Below are 17,217 nucleotides of genomic sequence, written 5' to 3'. Positions count from 1 at the left end.
TTCAAGTTCAACAGGTTCACTCTATGACCCTCAAAATGCTGCTGCCTGACTTCAGTGGCTAACACCTTTGGGGCCTCTTAGTGCCACTCTCTCACATTCAATATCTCCATTCATTCTGGCTATCCTCAGAAAGGTCTTTCCCTCCATTTCTATTGTCACCACTCTTAGTAAAACACCCCCTGCTTCAAAACTTTTCAAACTCCCAACAATACCTCCTAAGCACTAATGCCAGATCAGTCATCCTTAAGACAGCTGCCTTATGTAAGCATCCACAAAATTAAGATTAGAAAGATGACATGTTAGAGTAGAATCTCTATAAGAGGAAGTTAAATTGGGATTAGACTGGACAGCCTTAAACGTCAGACTAAGGACAATGGAAATTCCTGTAGGAAAAGAAAGCTGCTACCAGGTCTTTGAGTAAAAAAGAGTAACATGTGAAGTCATATGAAAGGAAGATTAAGCAGTCCACAGGAGTAATCTGAAACTGGAAAGTTAGTGTGGGAGTGGAGGGGAGAGGAAACTGAGTCCCTCGTGAGCAGGTCTCTCGTTCATCGCAGGCGCCCTCTGTAGTATCCTGCACGAGGGTGGGCAGGGTACAGGAGTTCAGTAACTTTGCTTAATAAACACGTGATGATCAAATGCCTTCTCTGGGCATTTTTAGTATTTTAAATGCTACTTGTTTACATACATAAATGCAGCAAATAAATGTAGATGTGATTACATCAAATTTTTAGTTATTTATAACTATACTACTGAGTCAAGAATATCAAATCCTTTGGGAAAAAATGATTGACTTTCTAATATATAAGCATCTAGAAAGACTATGCCTAAAAGATGAATATTAAGTCTTTCAGTTTTAGAAATTTCAGCACTTTAACAATTAGCAATTTTAAAAAGTTTAGAAAAGATTAAGTCAACTGATATACCTAACATGTCTCCTTATTCTTTTCTCAGATATGTGACATAATTTTATTACTACCTATACCTGATATAAATTAGACATTGTAGATAACTGCATGGCATTTGAGAATTTATTCTTTACCCTGTGGATAAAATTGCAGCAAGTTTAGTTTATTAAAACTCTTATGAAATTTTTCAACTATGATCAAGTAAACATTTCACCTGAAACCGAAGAAAATTCTTGTATAATTCTTGCTGTCTAATCTGAAGTTCAGTTGGAGGCTCACCAAATACATTTCCTCGAGCAAAAGGAGAGCTCTGTGTTTGTATATGACCTTGAAAGAGAAATTTTGCAAAAACATATCATTAGCCAATGCTTAGAAAATGTAAATATTAAAAAATAGTTAGCTACTAAATTCATATTTTGAAAAAAATGTGCTAAATATGGAAGTCCAGAGGTTACAATCAGAAAAGGAAAACTGAGATTGTAATCTGAAGTAATAAAAAGCAATGAAAGAAAAAAAATTGAAACTAAAATAAAGAGTTGAAGAATCATAATATATCTGTACCTGAAGGACACCAAGAAAACTTAAAAGCTAAATACCTCTGATTACAGCAAAGGCTTTAAAGTAAAACTTATGAGAAGAAAAATAAACATTTAAGTTCTTATAGGTATAAATATCTTTTTCTTAAGAATACTGCTTAATTATATACTAAAACATATTATGTATATATATATAAAAATATCTAAATTGTCTAAAGAATCAGTAAGTCCAAAAGTCTTCCCATCCATGGTTAAAACAATAAATAAGAAAGTAAGGTCTAAAAACATTCTAAAAATTAAAATGACTCCTCGTGATTTCAATATTTTTTAATTCTATCAAATTAATGGGATACAAACATGAATAATAAAATGTTATCTATAAGTAGTATTACACATTCTGAGAAAGGAAAAATATTATTTCATAAAAGTTAAAAAATAATTATACCCCAAAGGTCTCTGTGAATGCAGAAAGAAATAAATGGTATTTAAATTTAAGCCTCATATAACTTTTTGTATTATTTTTCATTTACTGACTCATTCTTTATACCATAAATCTAAAGCATTTATTTCTCTCACTTATGTGGTTTGTGTAGGCTGACTGTTTGCGAGTTGAGCTGCCACGCAGGTCTCTTTGCCTCCATATTTAAATTTATTAATGGTCCCCTTCAACCCCCTATAAAGGGACTAAATGGTAATGGGATAAAATCCAAGAAAGATTAAATTTTAAAAATGTACTTACTTTAAGAAAACACTACTAAATAAGTAAACACATAAATAAATTTATTAATGCTTATTCAAATAGATCAGCAGAAAGCCAAATCAATACTTATAAATACTTTATAATCTTATGCTATGGTGGAAAAGCTGATTGGCAAAGCAAAATAGAATGGGATGTTTCACTTTAATGATTACTCAAATTCTAAGCCTTTGCAGCAATTAGAGAAGAAATATTAAAGATAGGAAAAGACAAAATAAAATAAATAAAGTATAAAAATAAAACCAGAGGGAAACATTTGTTCTACACAAAATAAATAGGCATCATGATAAGCTAAAAAATAAGTTTAAGTCAAATTACTATGACTTCATAAATACGGTTCTTCACCCAAGAACCATAAAAGGGGAAAAAATGAATGTTAGGAAGGGCCTCAAAACAGACTTAATGAAGACAAAACATTCTGGATGATGAACCTTAAGCATGCATTATAATATTCAATTTTCAGATATATTCAAGTTCCCTAAGACCTTTAAAATATTGAATGTACATATGTGTATAAACACACACATAATACACATATATGTATACATACACATATATATGAATGCATAGCAACAAATTAGATGACTTAGCTTCTTACACTCAGAAAGTCTATTTTAGGCTACTAGGGAATAAAAATTAATTTAGGAAATTTCAACTCACAAAAAAAGAGGGGAATCCTGGCAGCATGCAGAAAGGCTATAGACAACAAATCTGAGCACATGCAATCATCATGCTTGAGCTCTCTCTCAGGAAGGGGTTGTGGAAACTGTATATTTTTCCAGGATTTGCTGGCAAGCGGAGCTAAATGCTTATTACTAACAGAGAAAAGTCCTAGACTGAGACAGAACTACAAACAATACAGGGTGTGGGAGAAAAGGGCAGAGAATAGCATCTGAAGCACAGAGATGTCAATTCAGACTACTAGAAGAAAAGGTAAATGAAGAGAAAAATAATGATAATCAGAAAGAAGCCAAAATTCTCTAAGCAGCAATAATGTGAAAAGGAGTTTTGGTGCTCCTATTGCACAATGAATTATTACAGACCCACAGTGACAGCCAAATGAATAATTTCATCGAAATCAAAAGTTCCAATTTCTAGCGCTCTCCAAATCAAAAGTGGATCTGCTGGGTAAAATCTATTGTGGATCAGAGTACGAAAGCATTTCTGGTAATTAGGAATCAAACAGTGGTACAGGCTGCCATGGAAACGACAAACACTCCATCTGCCGAGCGTTCTGGAAGGCTGCACAGAGTAGCGCTACCATTAAGGCTTGAAAGAGGCAAGGCTAGTGATTCTAATCACAGCTTCCCATTTAATCTGCCTGTCTGGCTAATCAGTCATATGGGTTAAAAATTAAAAAAAGTTAAAGTCCGGGATATTTTAGAAGGACTTCCTAATGAAAATTTTTTCTACTCTAAAATAAAAACTTTCTAATGTAAAATTCTTTCTACTCTAAAATAAAAACTTTTGTACTTTTTTGAAAATACAAAAGCAGAATTTATAGCAAATAAATGGCTACTTTTATAGCATCAACTTCCTTTGATTTTTAGATATGTAACATATTTCCATATACCCTTGACAAAGAAAAATGATGACAATTTTTCCTGGCAAGTCATAAAGAAAGCTGATGAGTAATTTTCAATTTACAGAACTTTCAGGGTATTACAGAACTTGAAGGGTATTTGCTTAATAGCAAACCAAAGATATTTGCTTAAAAAAGGAGGATGTGACCAGGTATCAAATTAAATATGTAATTATTCAGTTCTGTGTACATTGTAGTTTTATAAGGGAGAGCAAATGATTATTACAAACAAGGAAAAAAATTATTTCATTGTATAATTCATCATACCACATCTGATAGTTCTCACCAATTCAATCAAACAGTTATGGGTATGAGAAGCCAAGTGCATGTGTGAAAAGGCTATTTCATTTTAAGCAATGTCCTCCTATTAGCAAAACAAAAACATAAGCCACAGCTAAAATATATGTAAGCAAATTACAAAGCTGAGAAGAAACGACATTAATTAAGAAACAAACTACGTTTCCCTACTCACTTTTTTCAAAATACCTATGAAGAAAAGGTAACAAAAAGCACAAATAACATGTTATACTTCCTGACTCAGAGTAATCATATTCTCAAAATATAATAACACTCTATCAGAGAACAGAAATGTTACTGAACTTTAGAAATGTAAAGAAAAAATAGAATGTGATTAAACACCTGAGTTTTTATTTGCAGAATCTTCTAGGTTCTCAGCATTTGCAGTGGCTAAATTTTGTTCTAGTGATACAACAGCCCTTTTATCTTCATGTGGTCTTGCATCTGGGTTATGGTAGGCATCTATATTTTGTCTGTGCATCCTATTCAAATCAGCTGAGAGGGAAAAATAAGCCATTTATTTCAATAAATACATTTCTATAATTTGTATGCTTAATACATTTTCTCAAAGTAGGAAATCTGGGAGAAAACAACAGGACAGAGCTGGAATAATTCAATGATATCTTGGTGCCCTGAAAACAGAACCAAAATTACCAAAACATAGAAAATTTTTTAAAAAACCTTATAAACTCAAAATAAGTAGAAAACTTAAGAACATATGGCAACCCATAAAAATCACATTTATCTGCTCAAAACCTGGAGTTTCTTTAATATATGAAATACAGCAACAACTCAAAGCAAGTCAGAGTGAAATTTACCCAAAATCATTAGCATTCCTAGTGAGAAACCATAATTGTGTGCAGTTTCAAAACATATCAGCAAATTCTTTGACAATACTCCCTTTAAAGATGGAGCTCAGTTCCCTTCCCCTGAGTGTGGGCTATCATCTGCAGAACGATGGTATATCACTTCTGAAGCTACTTCACAAAAGACGTTGTGGTCTCCACCTTGTCTGATCTGCATCACTCACTCGGAGGAAAGCCAGTTACTGCATCACAGGGACATTGAAGGAGCCCAAGGGAGAGGCCCACGCGACAGAAACTGAGGCTTTGGGAGCCCTTTAAGGGAGCCAGACTGGAAATGGACTCCGCAGATGCAGTCAAGCCTTCAGATGACTTCAACCCACACCGTGACATGTTGGACTGCAACCCCGTGAGAATCCCTGACACAGAGCCATCCAGCTAAACCACACACAAAGTACTGACTCACAGAACTGCAAGATAATAAATGTTATTTTAGAACAGTACATGTTGGGCCAATGTTACATAGCAACAGATAGCACATACACATGGTGAAAATCTGAGCATGTGGGACTAGGTCAAACAACCAGTTAATCTTCAAAACAGACCCAAATGACTGAAGAACTCAAAATTTTAACATAAACAATTTGGACAGTATTGCAGCAATGACAGCAAACTTAAACCTGGATATGAAAAGTAGTCAGCAGGAAGCCTGTTATGTTCCAGAACGTGTTATAAACATGAATTATAATTAGGACACGAGAGAGAACATGGTAAATAACAAGGGAATGTTACCAATGAGAATGGGAGTTCAGAATCAGGGACACTCATATCCTATTGCAACATTTAGGACAGGATGGACATAGAGCTTCACAGATAAAGGTGGGTGGGAAAGCTTAAAAAAGAAATGGGCAGTGTGAGAAACAGTTCCAAGGGGGTCAACATGAAAAGTGTCTTAGCAACATTAATGTAGTCCAGCTTGACAAGAGCACAAAAAGAATAAAGGAATGAGAAATAAAGTAGGAAAATACAGGCTGGGTGCCGATTCTGGAATATTCTGAAACATAAGCTGATGATTCTCAATTCTGTTCTGTTCTGGTAGTGAAGACAGTTTTGTTAGTTATGGTAGTACTAGTAATAATAGCAGCTATCACTTAATATTCAGTATTTTTATATTCTATACAACCTATATGATATGGTACTATTACTTTCACCTAAGTATTATAGATGAGAAAATTAAATTCAATTAATTTGCTCAAAGACCACAAAGCCAGTAAAGGGCAGAACAAGAATGTGAACTCAGCCAGTCAGATTCCAGAATCCTCAATGATTCTGAGTATGGAATGATCAAATTGGGTATATTTTTGATACATATAGCTCAGTTATAGAAAACAGAGGAGGAAGAATGAAGAAGTAATGAGGAAATGGCAAAAGCCCAAGTAAGACATAAATCTCAGTTGTGGTGGTAGCATGGACAAAAATGAAGAGAATTCAAGGAACACTGAAGAGGCAGAACCTATACATTAGTCTTATTAACTGACTGGTCATAAGGAATCAAAAGAACTCTGTAGTTTTTAGTTTGAATGATCAGAATTATGATGCATTTACAGAAAAAGGCAATGATGAGCTGGACTTACAAGTGAAGTTTGGTTTTGCAAGCTCGGTGTGCATAATCCACCAAGCTTCAGGTGCAGAGATTCAGAAGACAGGTTGGAACTGAAGAAGAATTTTAAAAGTGGTCAGAGACAAAGAAAAGGATATTAAGATCATCCACAGGGTAGGCCTAAAGAGAAACACAGGAGAATTCAGAGACGAAGAGGGAGAGAATGGATGGAGAAAGAGCATATCTAACTTAAGGAGCACACAATATTAAAACACAGTCCTAGAACAAAGGTGTTCACAAACCTAGCTAGAAGCATTAAACTGGTTCATAACATGCATCTAATGTCAGCTGAAGAGAGGACACAAAAGAAGGAAGGAACTGACAATCCAGTTCAAGGGAAGAAGACTAGCCCTGGCAGGGTAGCTCAGGTGGTTAGAGCATCATCCCCATACCCCAACGTTGTAGGTTTGATCCCCAGTCAGGGTGCATACAAGAATCAACCAATGAATGCATAAACAAGTGGAACAAGTAGTTATTTCTCTCTCTTTATCTCTCTCCTCTTCCTCCTTGCTCCTTCCCTCTGGCTCTTTCTAAATCAATAAAAATTTTGTTTAAAAGGAGGAAGAGGACCGACAACGGTAAAAACCATGGATTAGAAGTCAGGACATCAGTTATTTCTGAAAACATAGCACTGGCAGAGCAGTGGCAGCCAGAAGTCATATTATGGAACATGAAGCAATAGAGGCACGACTGGCAGCAACAAGCACAGACTACTTTTGGAATGTGGTTTATATGATAAGGAAAGCATAACAAGGTCAAGAATTCTGTTTGTGTTTAAGAATACAAGTATCCTGTCTACGGCCATACCACCCTGAATGCGCCCGATCTCGTCTGATCTCGGAAACTGAGCAGGGTCGGGCCTGGTTAATACTTCGATGGGAGAATACAAGTACCCTAAGTATGTAAAAAATGGACATGAGAAATGAGTAGAAAAACTGAAAATGTAAGAAGGGACTGCGTGAAATCACAGAGAAAAGCTGATTACAAGAAAATTACCAAGTGCCAGGGATGGTAAAACAAGAATTAGCTAGATGCTCCTGAAATCACCACCAAATCCTGAGATCTACCTGGATGTGGGAGTGAAATGAAAATAGAAACGATGAGAAAACTGAGGTCTCTAAAAAAGTCACAAAAATGGAATAATTTAAATGGGAAATCAATAATCTCATTGTCATCCAATTTGCTAGAATAGCCAGTCTACAAAAATGAGAAGTCACAACGAATAATACAAATAGGATTCTTTTTTATCACAAGATACAGGATACCAAGCTCACTCCTTCCAGATGATACAGCTGTGGCTGTTACCTACTAGTGAGTGCTTAGGGACTGTAACCTCATTTTAATATTCACCTACACAAACCATAAATTAAGAGATAAATACCCTATAAGTAAACAAACACTATGATAAGTTTCAAAATTAGTAACATGCTATAATTTACTGTTGTGATTATACATGATCCTCTCAATTAGAATAGTCAATGTACTTATATAAAAATAAAATTAGTTTCAGCAGAATTCATAATTATTATTTAAGATTCAAGACTATCAGATTCAGCAATCAAAACAAATCTATATTGATATTTTACTAGAAAAAATGATTTGTCAATCAACTGTCACTCCTTTATCTTTCAGTGGGATAATAAAAAGTTTGAAGTCAGCTAAAAAGTGAAAATAAAAAAGGTAAATTTGTCAAGAGTGTAATTTGCCAACTGCCAAGATGTCACTGAAAAGGGGACTTTATTTCAAATGTAAATCATATCATTTAATACAAAATTGCTAGCATTACAAGAATAATTCCACAACATACCGAAGAATAAAAGAAAATGTCACAGATTCACAAATGGGAAAATAACTCTACTCCCTGAACAATTTATTACACCATGGCTAATTACATGATACCTACAGAAAAACAATACAAAACAATACAAAAACAATACATAAATAGTACTTAATTTTTTCATTCCTTATTTTTATATGAATTAAACACAATATCCCTTGCACACTATTCCAGATTACTTAAAGATACCTTACTAGTTTTATATACATATGCATATATACATTTTAAAACCCTTGTAATAAGGGTTTTATTATTTTTACTAAGAAACTCTTTTTTTAAAGATTTTATTTATTTTGAGAGAGAGGGGAAGCGAGGGAGATAGCGGGAGAGAAACGTCACTGTGAGAAACAATGATCGGTTGCCTTCTCGTATGTACCGCAAACAAGGACTGAACCCTCAACCCAAGCATGTTCTGTGACTGGAAATCTAACCAGGGGCCTTTCACTTTGCAGGACAATGCCCAACCAACTGAGCCACACTGGTCAGAGCACTAGGAAATTCTTCAAAATTCTAACTACTAATTTAGGTATAAACTTGCCAACTAACATGAGCTCTTCTCTGCAATTAAGTTACTATCATCAGAGGATAGACAATTTATAATAAAAATAAATAAATAGTACTCTGAAGAAGACAAACTTTCTAACCTATTATACTATTTATCAAAATACCTCTTTTGCATGAAGCTACATAAAAAGAGACTTTGCCTTATAGGCTATGATTTGCACTCCTTTCTACTCTCCAATCTTTTCAAAAGTTAATAATTTAGTTTCTTTTTTTGTTTTCATAGTGACTTTTTGTGTTTAGTACATGGAGTATTCCTGAACTGTCATCAAGCCAGCACTTATGACCACTTTAGAAAAAAAAACTTTAGTAACAGAAAACTATAACATCATCCAGGTCTTGATGGGGGGACAAGGGCAGACAAGAGAAGAGAGTATAAATGATCTTAAAAAATAGAGATCCATTTGCTGAGATGTGTGAGGACAGAGCAGAGAGAAGGCGCTTCCTCGTGGAGGTCTGAACCCAACACCAACGTAGCATTTCTCAGTGCCCAGTCCAACTTTAGAGAGATCGGGCTTTCTGTGGATAACGAAGTAGGCCTTCAATTTTGTCTTAGAACTTACCCTGCGCATCTCCACAACAGGAATTCTCTCGATGTCCATGTCCCCGGGCTAAAGACTAAATCAAATCAGCCCAAGTTTTTACCATTTTAGAAATAAAGTCCATAAAATATATTTCAGATCTCAGCTGGCACATTACTGCAAAATTTCTTTATAGCTAAAAAAGAAAAAAGCCCTAAAACATATTTAGTTTCTTTTAAAAACAATGAATCAATGAAACTAACGTACTTATCAGGTTTCCCTCCGCGTCCCTGAGAGGGGCACCACCTCCACCTTTCCCCCAGGGGTTGTAAGTTCTCATCTCAGCCTCTAGTTTAGCTTCATATTCTTCCTTTTCTTCACGTTCTTTCTTCCTTCTTTCTTCTCTTTCTCGAATCTTGACAACATAAGAAATATTCACAATAAGTGCTGACAAGTATTCTGATACAAAAAGTTAGTTTTAATAATTCATTTTATTTTTCTTAGCAGAGAAGAAACTGGAGATTTATCTCCAGTATGCTTCACTATAAAATTTTAAATCACAAATATAGGTAACACCAAATTTTAAAAGACTCTGATGGCTGGACTACATGGCTGCTGCTCCCTCACATCATGCCTCTAGGTTCCTGTTCAGCCACTGATGCCACTTCGGACTACGCCAACACCTCCCTCCCACCTGCAACATCGACCTGAGCCATTCCCTCTCTGACCTCACCAGTCCCAAGGGGACCAAGGGTCTCTCTACTTTCATTTTTCACCCACCCTTTCTTGGGCCCTGACCAGCCACAAGCGACTCCCACTCCTCACCAGGTCTACTCTATCCTGGGCAAACTCCACTTCCAGAATTCAAAACGGTAGCCAGCTCAGAGCTCTCTGGGGAATGCTGGGCTATTTAAAATACAGTCTCACCATCATCAATCATGGGTACTAGCTTGTTCTCTAGAAATAAGGACAGGCAATGAACAAGTACCTACATTTTGGAAAATTACTTTTAAAATTATAACCATACTTTTAAAATTATAACCATACTTTTAAAATTATAACCATTTGCATGAAAAATTTAAGCAACCACTCCAGCAAGGTGAAGGAAATCATCACATACATAAAATATAATTTTGGAGTTAGAAAATCTACTTTTGTCAGTGGTGTTTTTAACATGTTCACTTGAAAACAGAACATAAATTCACTTTTTTGTAGAACCTTAGCATACAAAAAATAATGTTCGTAATTCTTTAACTTTAAAAAATCCATTTTTCAAGAAGGCTACCCATGTAAAAACTGAACAAAAGGAGCTTTACAAGAAATCCAAGTGAAACTTTACAGAAAACTACCGTAGGCAGACATATACCTACCAAGAATTCCAGGATCCTCTCAGCAATAATAGGTATTCCCCTAAAGACCCCATACATTTGATAGTTACTCTTCAGTGAACTCTCTTCAAACATTACAAACTACTACAGAACCCCTTGTCCTCCTCCCTAAAAGTATCCTACCTCTTTTTTTCCTACCTTAGTTCATTCGCCTCATTCTTCTCCTGGACAACACTCAAAATTGCCTTCAAACTTGTTCTTTCTCATTCCCTGTACCTAAGTCCTATAACTGAAATCCCAGTATTCTCTCTTGGATGTCCTCCCTACATAGCCACATTGGCTGTTCAGGGCTTCATTAGCTCCTGGCTAGACTGCCTCAATACCTTACTAAAAGATCTCTCTGCCACGTCTCTTTCCCAATCGTCCATGTCACAAACAGGTATCTTCCTAAAAGCCAAGTCTGCTCACATCAACTACTCCCTTCACTCTGAAGCTTAAACATCTTCCCTTCGGCTCTCCAAAGCAGAATGAAACTGAAAGCCCCTCACAGCTAGTCCTTCACAATCCAGCACAATCCAACACTCCAGCCCTGTCTCCCAAATCCATCCCATTCCCTGAATATACCAGGAATTTCAAATCTATTCAACGTATGTAGTTCAAATATCAACAACCATGTGAGGCCCCCTAACCACCCAAGCAATTTTCTCCCCCTCTTATGCATGCAACAGTACTCTAGTCTATCTACATCAAAAAGTTATCACAGTGAATTATAAATAACTGGTGTCCGACTGTGCAAACACATAAAATGTTTAACATTAAGTGGATGAATGAACAGATGAATCAATGAATACCTGCTGCTGCAAAGCTTCTTGGTAAGACTGAAGTAACTGCTTTGAAGGCTTTGGTTTATCTTCAAAAAACAATCCCAAGTTCATTGCTTGATCACATGTAATTTTCAACTCATTCTCTCCGACTGTGTTCCTACATCAAATATACAATTAATAATTTGAATCCATTTATGACCAAGCAAGAAGAAAACGCAACACTCCTTTGAAGCAGCATGCTATATATAAGTTGTACATTCAAAAATAGGTCAAAGAGAAATCCTTAAGTAAAAGACCCCTTCCTAAGCAATTCCCCAGTCTCTGCTGTCACAAGTTGTGAAACTTTTAAATTGACTGTACCTATTTCTTGACTGAGGGGTAATTACATGAGGGTGAAAATACAGTGATAATTCATCAAACAGTATACGTGTGGTTTATTATTATTACTAAATGAACAGTAATAATAATAATACAGAAGTCCTCCAACTAATGATTTACTTAATATATTCCAATATAAAACAGTAACTTCCTAGCCACTTCAAGAATAAAATAATATAATTACAGTAAAAAGTCTGTCCCAAATAAAAATTTTTGAAAAACTTATAAATGAAAAGGAAAATTTAAAACATATCACAATGATATAACTCCCAAGCATTAAAGTGCTATTGCCTTAAATACAACACATGTTAAGTACAGAAAGCAGTCACTTTGAAGAAAACTATACATTTTAAAAATCTGAATTACAAAAAATAATTAGTTTTATAATAAAATTATAATTATTTAAAAAACTGTAAGAGGCATCTCCAAAAATATCACCATCACTTTAAATTTGAGTTCCCTTTGTGTATTCAACTTATCCAATTAACTTACAATCTGTTATTAGGACAAATGGACATGTCTGTGTACACTGTCACACTGGATTAAGAATGGGTAAAGGAAAGATAAGGAGAACTAGAGCAAATGGTTCCCAACAGACCTTATATTTTTTCAATATGAGAGGGCTCTGCATGTGTTGAAAGGGCTTGTCTGAGTAAATTAATCTCTCCAAACAAACTGGTCCTAAATTACATGATGGACACATTCTCTCAGTATCTACTGCATTCATTTTTCTTCTTGTTTACCTCTTACCCCTCACTCAAGGATCCAAGTTTTTAATATCCTTGAAACCTTTTTCAGTATTTCCCTGGCCCCAAGAAGTAAGAATTTAGGTCAGTATGTATAGTCAGATCGAATGGTAGGAAGAAGAGAAATGATACAGGTGGAGCTACATGACCATCTCTACAACCTAGTTTTAGAATGTTTCCATGACCAAAATATGTCCCTCATACCCATATACTACCGAACCCTGCTCCCACCCCGGTCACAGGCACTTACTAAGTTAGTGGCCAGCTCTCTGTCTCTTTAGATTTGCTCTTTCTGGACATTTCATATAAATGGAAACATACAATACAAATGGATTCTTTCACTTACAACATTTTTGAGTTATGTAGTAGAACACATCAGTAGTTCATTCCTTTTTATTGCTGAATAGTATTTCAGTGTATGGATTAACACATTTTGTTTATCCATTTACTAGTCAATGGACATTAGAAATGTTTACACCTTTTGGTTATTATGACTAATAGTGTTATAAAAATTCACATACAAGTCTTTGTGTGTACATACATTTTCACTTCTCTTAAGTGTGTGCCTAACAATGGAATCAGAGTATTGCATGATAAGTGTATGTTTAACTTTGTAAGAAACTACCATTTCCTGCAACTGCTTTTTATATATTGATTTTGTTTTCAGCAATTCTACTCTTTTTAATTCTAATATTTCATCTGTACATTCTTTTGCCTATAATATATTTTCTCTCTTCCTTTCTAATCCTTATACCTACCTTCCTTCCCTTCTTTTTTATTCTTGACCTTACTGCAATTATTGGGCCCCAAAAGAAAATGGTGATAAGAAAATTACTCACACTGACAATTTCAAAACAAAATGTTTTAACTATATCACCATTAAATACAAAATATAGGTTTCTTATGTTTACATTTTCTCAGGTTAAATAGGTTCCCCTCTAACCTGTTTTAAGTTTTTAATCACTAAAGGATACTAAATTTTATAATGTTTTCTATATTTACTGAAATAACCCTATAGCTTTCTTCATTATTCCGTTACTATGGTAATATTACAGTAATTAATTTTAAAATAATATCAATATCTAACACCAATTAGAATTTAACATATTTAAGACACTGTTCTATATGGTTTACATATTTTAATTAACTCAATCCTCAGAATAAACCTGAGTTGATACCATTAAAAAAACAAGGTACAGAAGTTAAGAAACAGCCTCAAGCTAATTAGTACAACCAGGATTCAAACCAAGGCACTCTGCCTGCGAAGTCCATACTCTTAAGTGATACACAGTATCACAGATCATCACCCCACCTTCCAGAGTACGTACACCTGTGGATGAAATTCCTTTCTACATTATGAGGTTTAGTTTTGGAATTCTTTTATCTGTGTTAATGACTGAGACTAGCCTATGATTTTCCATTCTTACACTGGCCTTGTCAAATTGAGCATAAAGATTATAACAGTCTCATAAGAGTGGCTGTGGAGTATTCCCTCTTGATCTGTGCTCTGCATTAGTTTCTGTAAAATAATTTTTTCCACTGAACGTTTGGTATAATTCATCAGTCCACCTAGACCTGGAGTTGATTTTGTGTAGAGATTTGAAACTTCTGACCTACCTTTTTTAAAAAAAGGTTTTTGATATTATTCAGGTTTTCTATTTCCTCTTCAGTCAGCTTTATAAAATTAAATTTTAGTAGGAATTTCCCTTCTTCAATTAAATTTCCAAATTAATTGGCATAACATTGTTCATAATATATCCTTATTGTTTAAGGTTAATTACAACTACAGTTATAATTTTTAGAATTGACATATAGAATTAAATTATAATAACCATTTTTTTCATCTCTAATAGTTCTTAGTTATACTTCTCACTTTTTTTCTTCTTGACCATTTCAACAGAAAACTATTTATCTTTTTATACTAGTCCTTGCAAGGAGCCTACCTACTTTTGACTCTGTTGACCCTCTGTATTGTATGTCTCTATTACATTAATTTCTGTTCTTATTATTTCTTCCCTTGCTTCTTTGGGTTTCCTTTGCTGTTCTTTTCCCCACTTTTTTAAGGTTTTATTTATTGTTAGAAAGAGGGGAAGGGAAGGAGAAAGAGTGGAGTGAAACATCAAATGTATGGTTGCCTCTAGCACACCCCGTACTGAGGACATGGCCTGCAACCCAGGCATGTACCCTGACTGGGAATCGAACCGGTGACACTTTGGTTCCCAGACCTGTGCTCAATCCACTGAGGTACACCAGCCAGGGACCTTTTTCTCACTTTTTAGATGCCTGGTTATTGTTCCAATTCCATCCCATTTTATGCATTTTCTAATTCATTCCTTGTTTTCTAATTTCTAATATATGAAATAATTTTTAAGTTACTTTAAAAATTGATTTCAAATCTAAATGGTCCATAGGATATGCGTCCAATGAAATATACTGAGATTTTCTTTAGGGGCTAGGCTATGGTGAGTTTTATAAATGTTCCTGTGAGAAGAGCAGAAATAGATAACTGAGGTTTGGAGTACATTTCTATGTATTTCCTTTAGAATAAGCTTGTATGTTAAGTGAAATCTTCTATAACCTTACTGATTATTTTCTGCTTCATCTATCATTTATGTTAAAAATGATAAATTCTCACATTAGGATTCTGATTTGTCTACTTTTACCTGTAGTTCTTTAAAATTTTGCTTTATATACTTTAAGACCATGTGTTTAGATGCATAAATGTTTTATTCTATTATGTTGCTAAAATAAACCTTTACTCTTTATAAAGTGAATCTTTTTATCTCAAAGCTTTATGACTGAAAAATCCACTTTACCTGATACTAATATAGCTAAACAAACTTTATTTTACTTCATATTTTCCTAGCATATCTGTGCCCGTTTACTTTCAACTTTTCTATATCATTTTTAAATACTTTATAAGTAACATGTGCCCGAATTTCATTTTTGCATACAGTATGACAAGATTTCTCTTTGAATTAGTTATTTAACCATTTACTAATATCAAATTTAAATTTACCATTTCAACTTATAATCAGGTTAAATTAACTCCTTAAACCTTTCTATGTTTCTCTTTTATCTGCCTTTTTTTCTCTTCCAGTAGATTAGTAAGCAGCACCTTTGTCCAAGTGAAATATAACACCCATACTTACCTTATTAAAACTACCTTATTATCAAAAACTACAGCTAATCAACATCGTTACCACTCCCAAATGACAGAAAGATTTTTAAAAACAAAAATACTCCCTTTAACTCCACCCAAATTATGAAAATTCCTATTATTCTTAATTTTACTTACTTTTAAACCCAAAACAATTTTACACAGATAATGTTCATTTAACCCCACCCACATATTTACCACTTTTCTTCCTTTCCACAGCTTTATGCAGCTCAGACCTTCTCTCTATAATGTCCTTCCTTCTGCATGTAGAATTTCATTTATTTAGGGTCTGCTAATGTTAAATTCAGTTGTTTCTCTTAAAATATTTTGGTTTAAATCTCATTCATGGGAAATAACTTTGCTGAATATAGAATTATCTCAACACACTGAGAATATCTTTAGTCACCTTCTGAATACTTTCCTAGAGTTCCTTTTAAAGTAATGGATGAATGGATAAAGAAAATGTGTTATATTCATACAACATGGTATTACTTAGACTTTAAATAGAAGGAAATTTAGGTAAACACAGTACTCGCATTCTCCCACAACCACATCAAAATTATCGTACATCTAAACTGCAGAACAACCATCATTCAGAACTGCCTGAAATTTAGGTGAATAGAAGTCCTACAACTGAGGTTATAAAGAAGCAGCCACATCGAGATGGCTTGAGTGTTGAAGACATGGAATGACTTGTCCCACACCCACGGGTGGCAAGTAAAATTGGGAGGGATATCTCAGCTGCAAAGGTCCCTCCTGAGGAGTGAAGGAGTCCCAGCTCCACATCAGGCCCTCCAGCCCAGGATTCCAGTGGCAGGAAAAGAAATTTCCATAACTTCTGGCCATGAAAACCAGCAGGGATTTTGACTGGGGAGCTTCTGAGACATTCCTTATAAAGAGCCCATGCACAGACTCACTCAAACTCACTCACTCTGAGCTCCAGTACATGGGGCACCAGAGACATACAAGAAAGAACTGAATTGCCAGGCATGAAACAGAAAACTGGAGGGGCAGCTTTCTCCCAGACAGAAATGCTGGCAGAGGCCATTGTTCTTCTGGGAGCCCTCCCCTCACAGAGCCAGCAGGTGACTGCCATATCCAAGTCTTCATCAGCCTGGCTAATATTGTTTGCCCCACCCTGGAGGTTCCCTGAGATTCACCCCACCTAATTTGTGGGTTCACCAGAGTCATTTCCAGTGGTGTTTCCATACAAACAGCCTATTTTGACCGTGCTACAGATTCTCCTAAAATCTTTCAAACAAGAAGCATCTGGCCTTGGTGGACCTCATACCTCTTACTAAGTAGATGAAAGCCCAGCA

The 17,217-nt window shown here is 35.0% G+C and overlaps 1 protein-coding gene across 9 annotated transcripts in view; it reads right to left on the bottom strand.

Moving 5' to 3' along the window:
- CSPP1 (centrosome and spindle pole associated protein 1) overlaps positions 1–17,217 on the bottom strand; it is a 99,127-nt gene that overhangs the window by 32,566 nt on the left and 49,344 nt on the right. For all 9 annotated transcript variants that reach the window (XR_006788168.1, XM_045861132.1, XM_045861131.1 and 6 more), the window contains 4 exons: positions 11,642–11,771; positions 9,730–9,877; positions 4,423–4,575; positions 1,123–1,235 (listed from right to left, as the gene is read on the bottom strand). Coding sequence is in view for 8 of the 9 variants with exons in the window: in XM_045861132.1 (XP_045717088.1) it covers positions 1,123–1,235; positions 4,423–4,575; positions 9,730–9,877; positions 11,642–11,771 (544 nt within the window). In the remaining variant the exon portion in view is untranslated. The remainder of the gene's footprint in view (positions 1–1,122; positions 1,236–4,422; positions 4,576–9,729; positions 9,878–11,641; positions 11,772–17,217) is intronic.

This window comes from Phyllostomus hastatus, unplaced genomic scaffold (genome assembly GCF_019186645.2).
Source record: "Phyllostomus hastatus isolate PE091 unplaced genomic scaffold, TTU_PhHast_1.1 phas_scaffold_21, whole genome shotgun sequence".
Classification (NCBI taxonomy): Eukaryota; Metazoa; Chordata; class Mammalia; order Chiroptera; family Phyllostomidae; genus Phyllostomus; species Phyllostomus hastatus.
The sequence above is the reverse complement of the archived record's forward strand: the minus strand, read 5'-3'. Positions and strand labels throughout refer to the sequence as shown.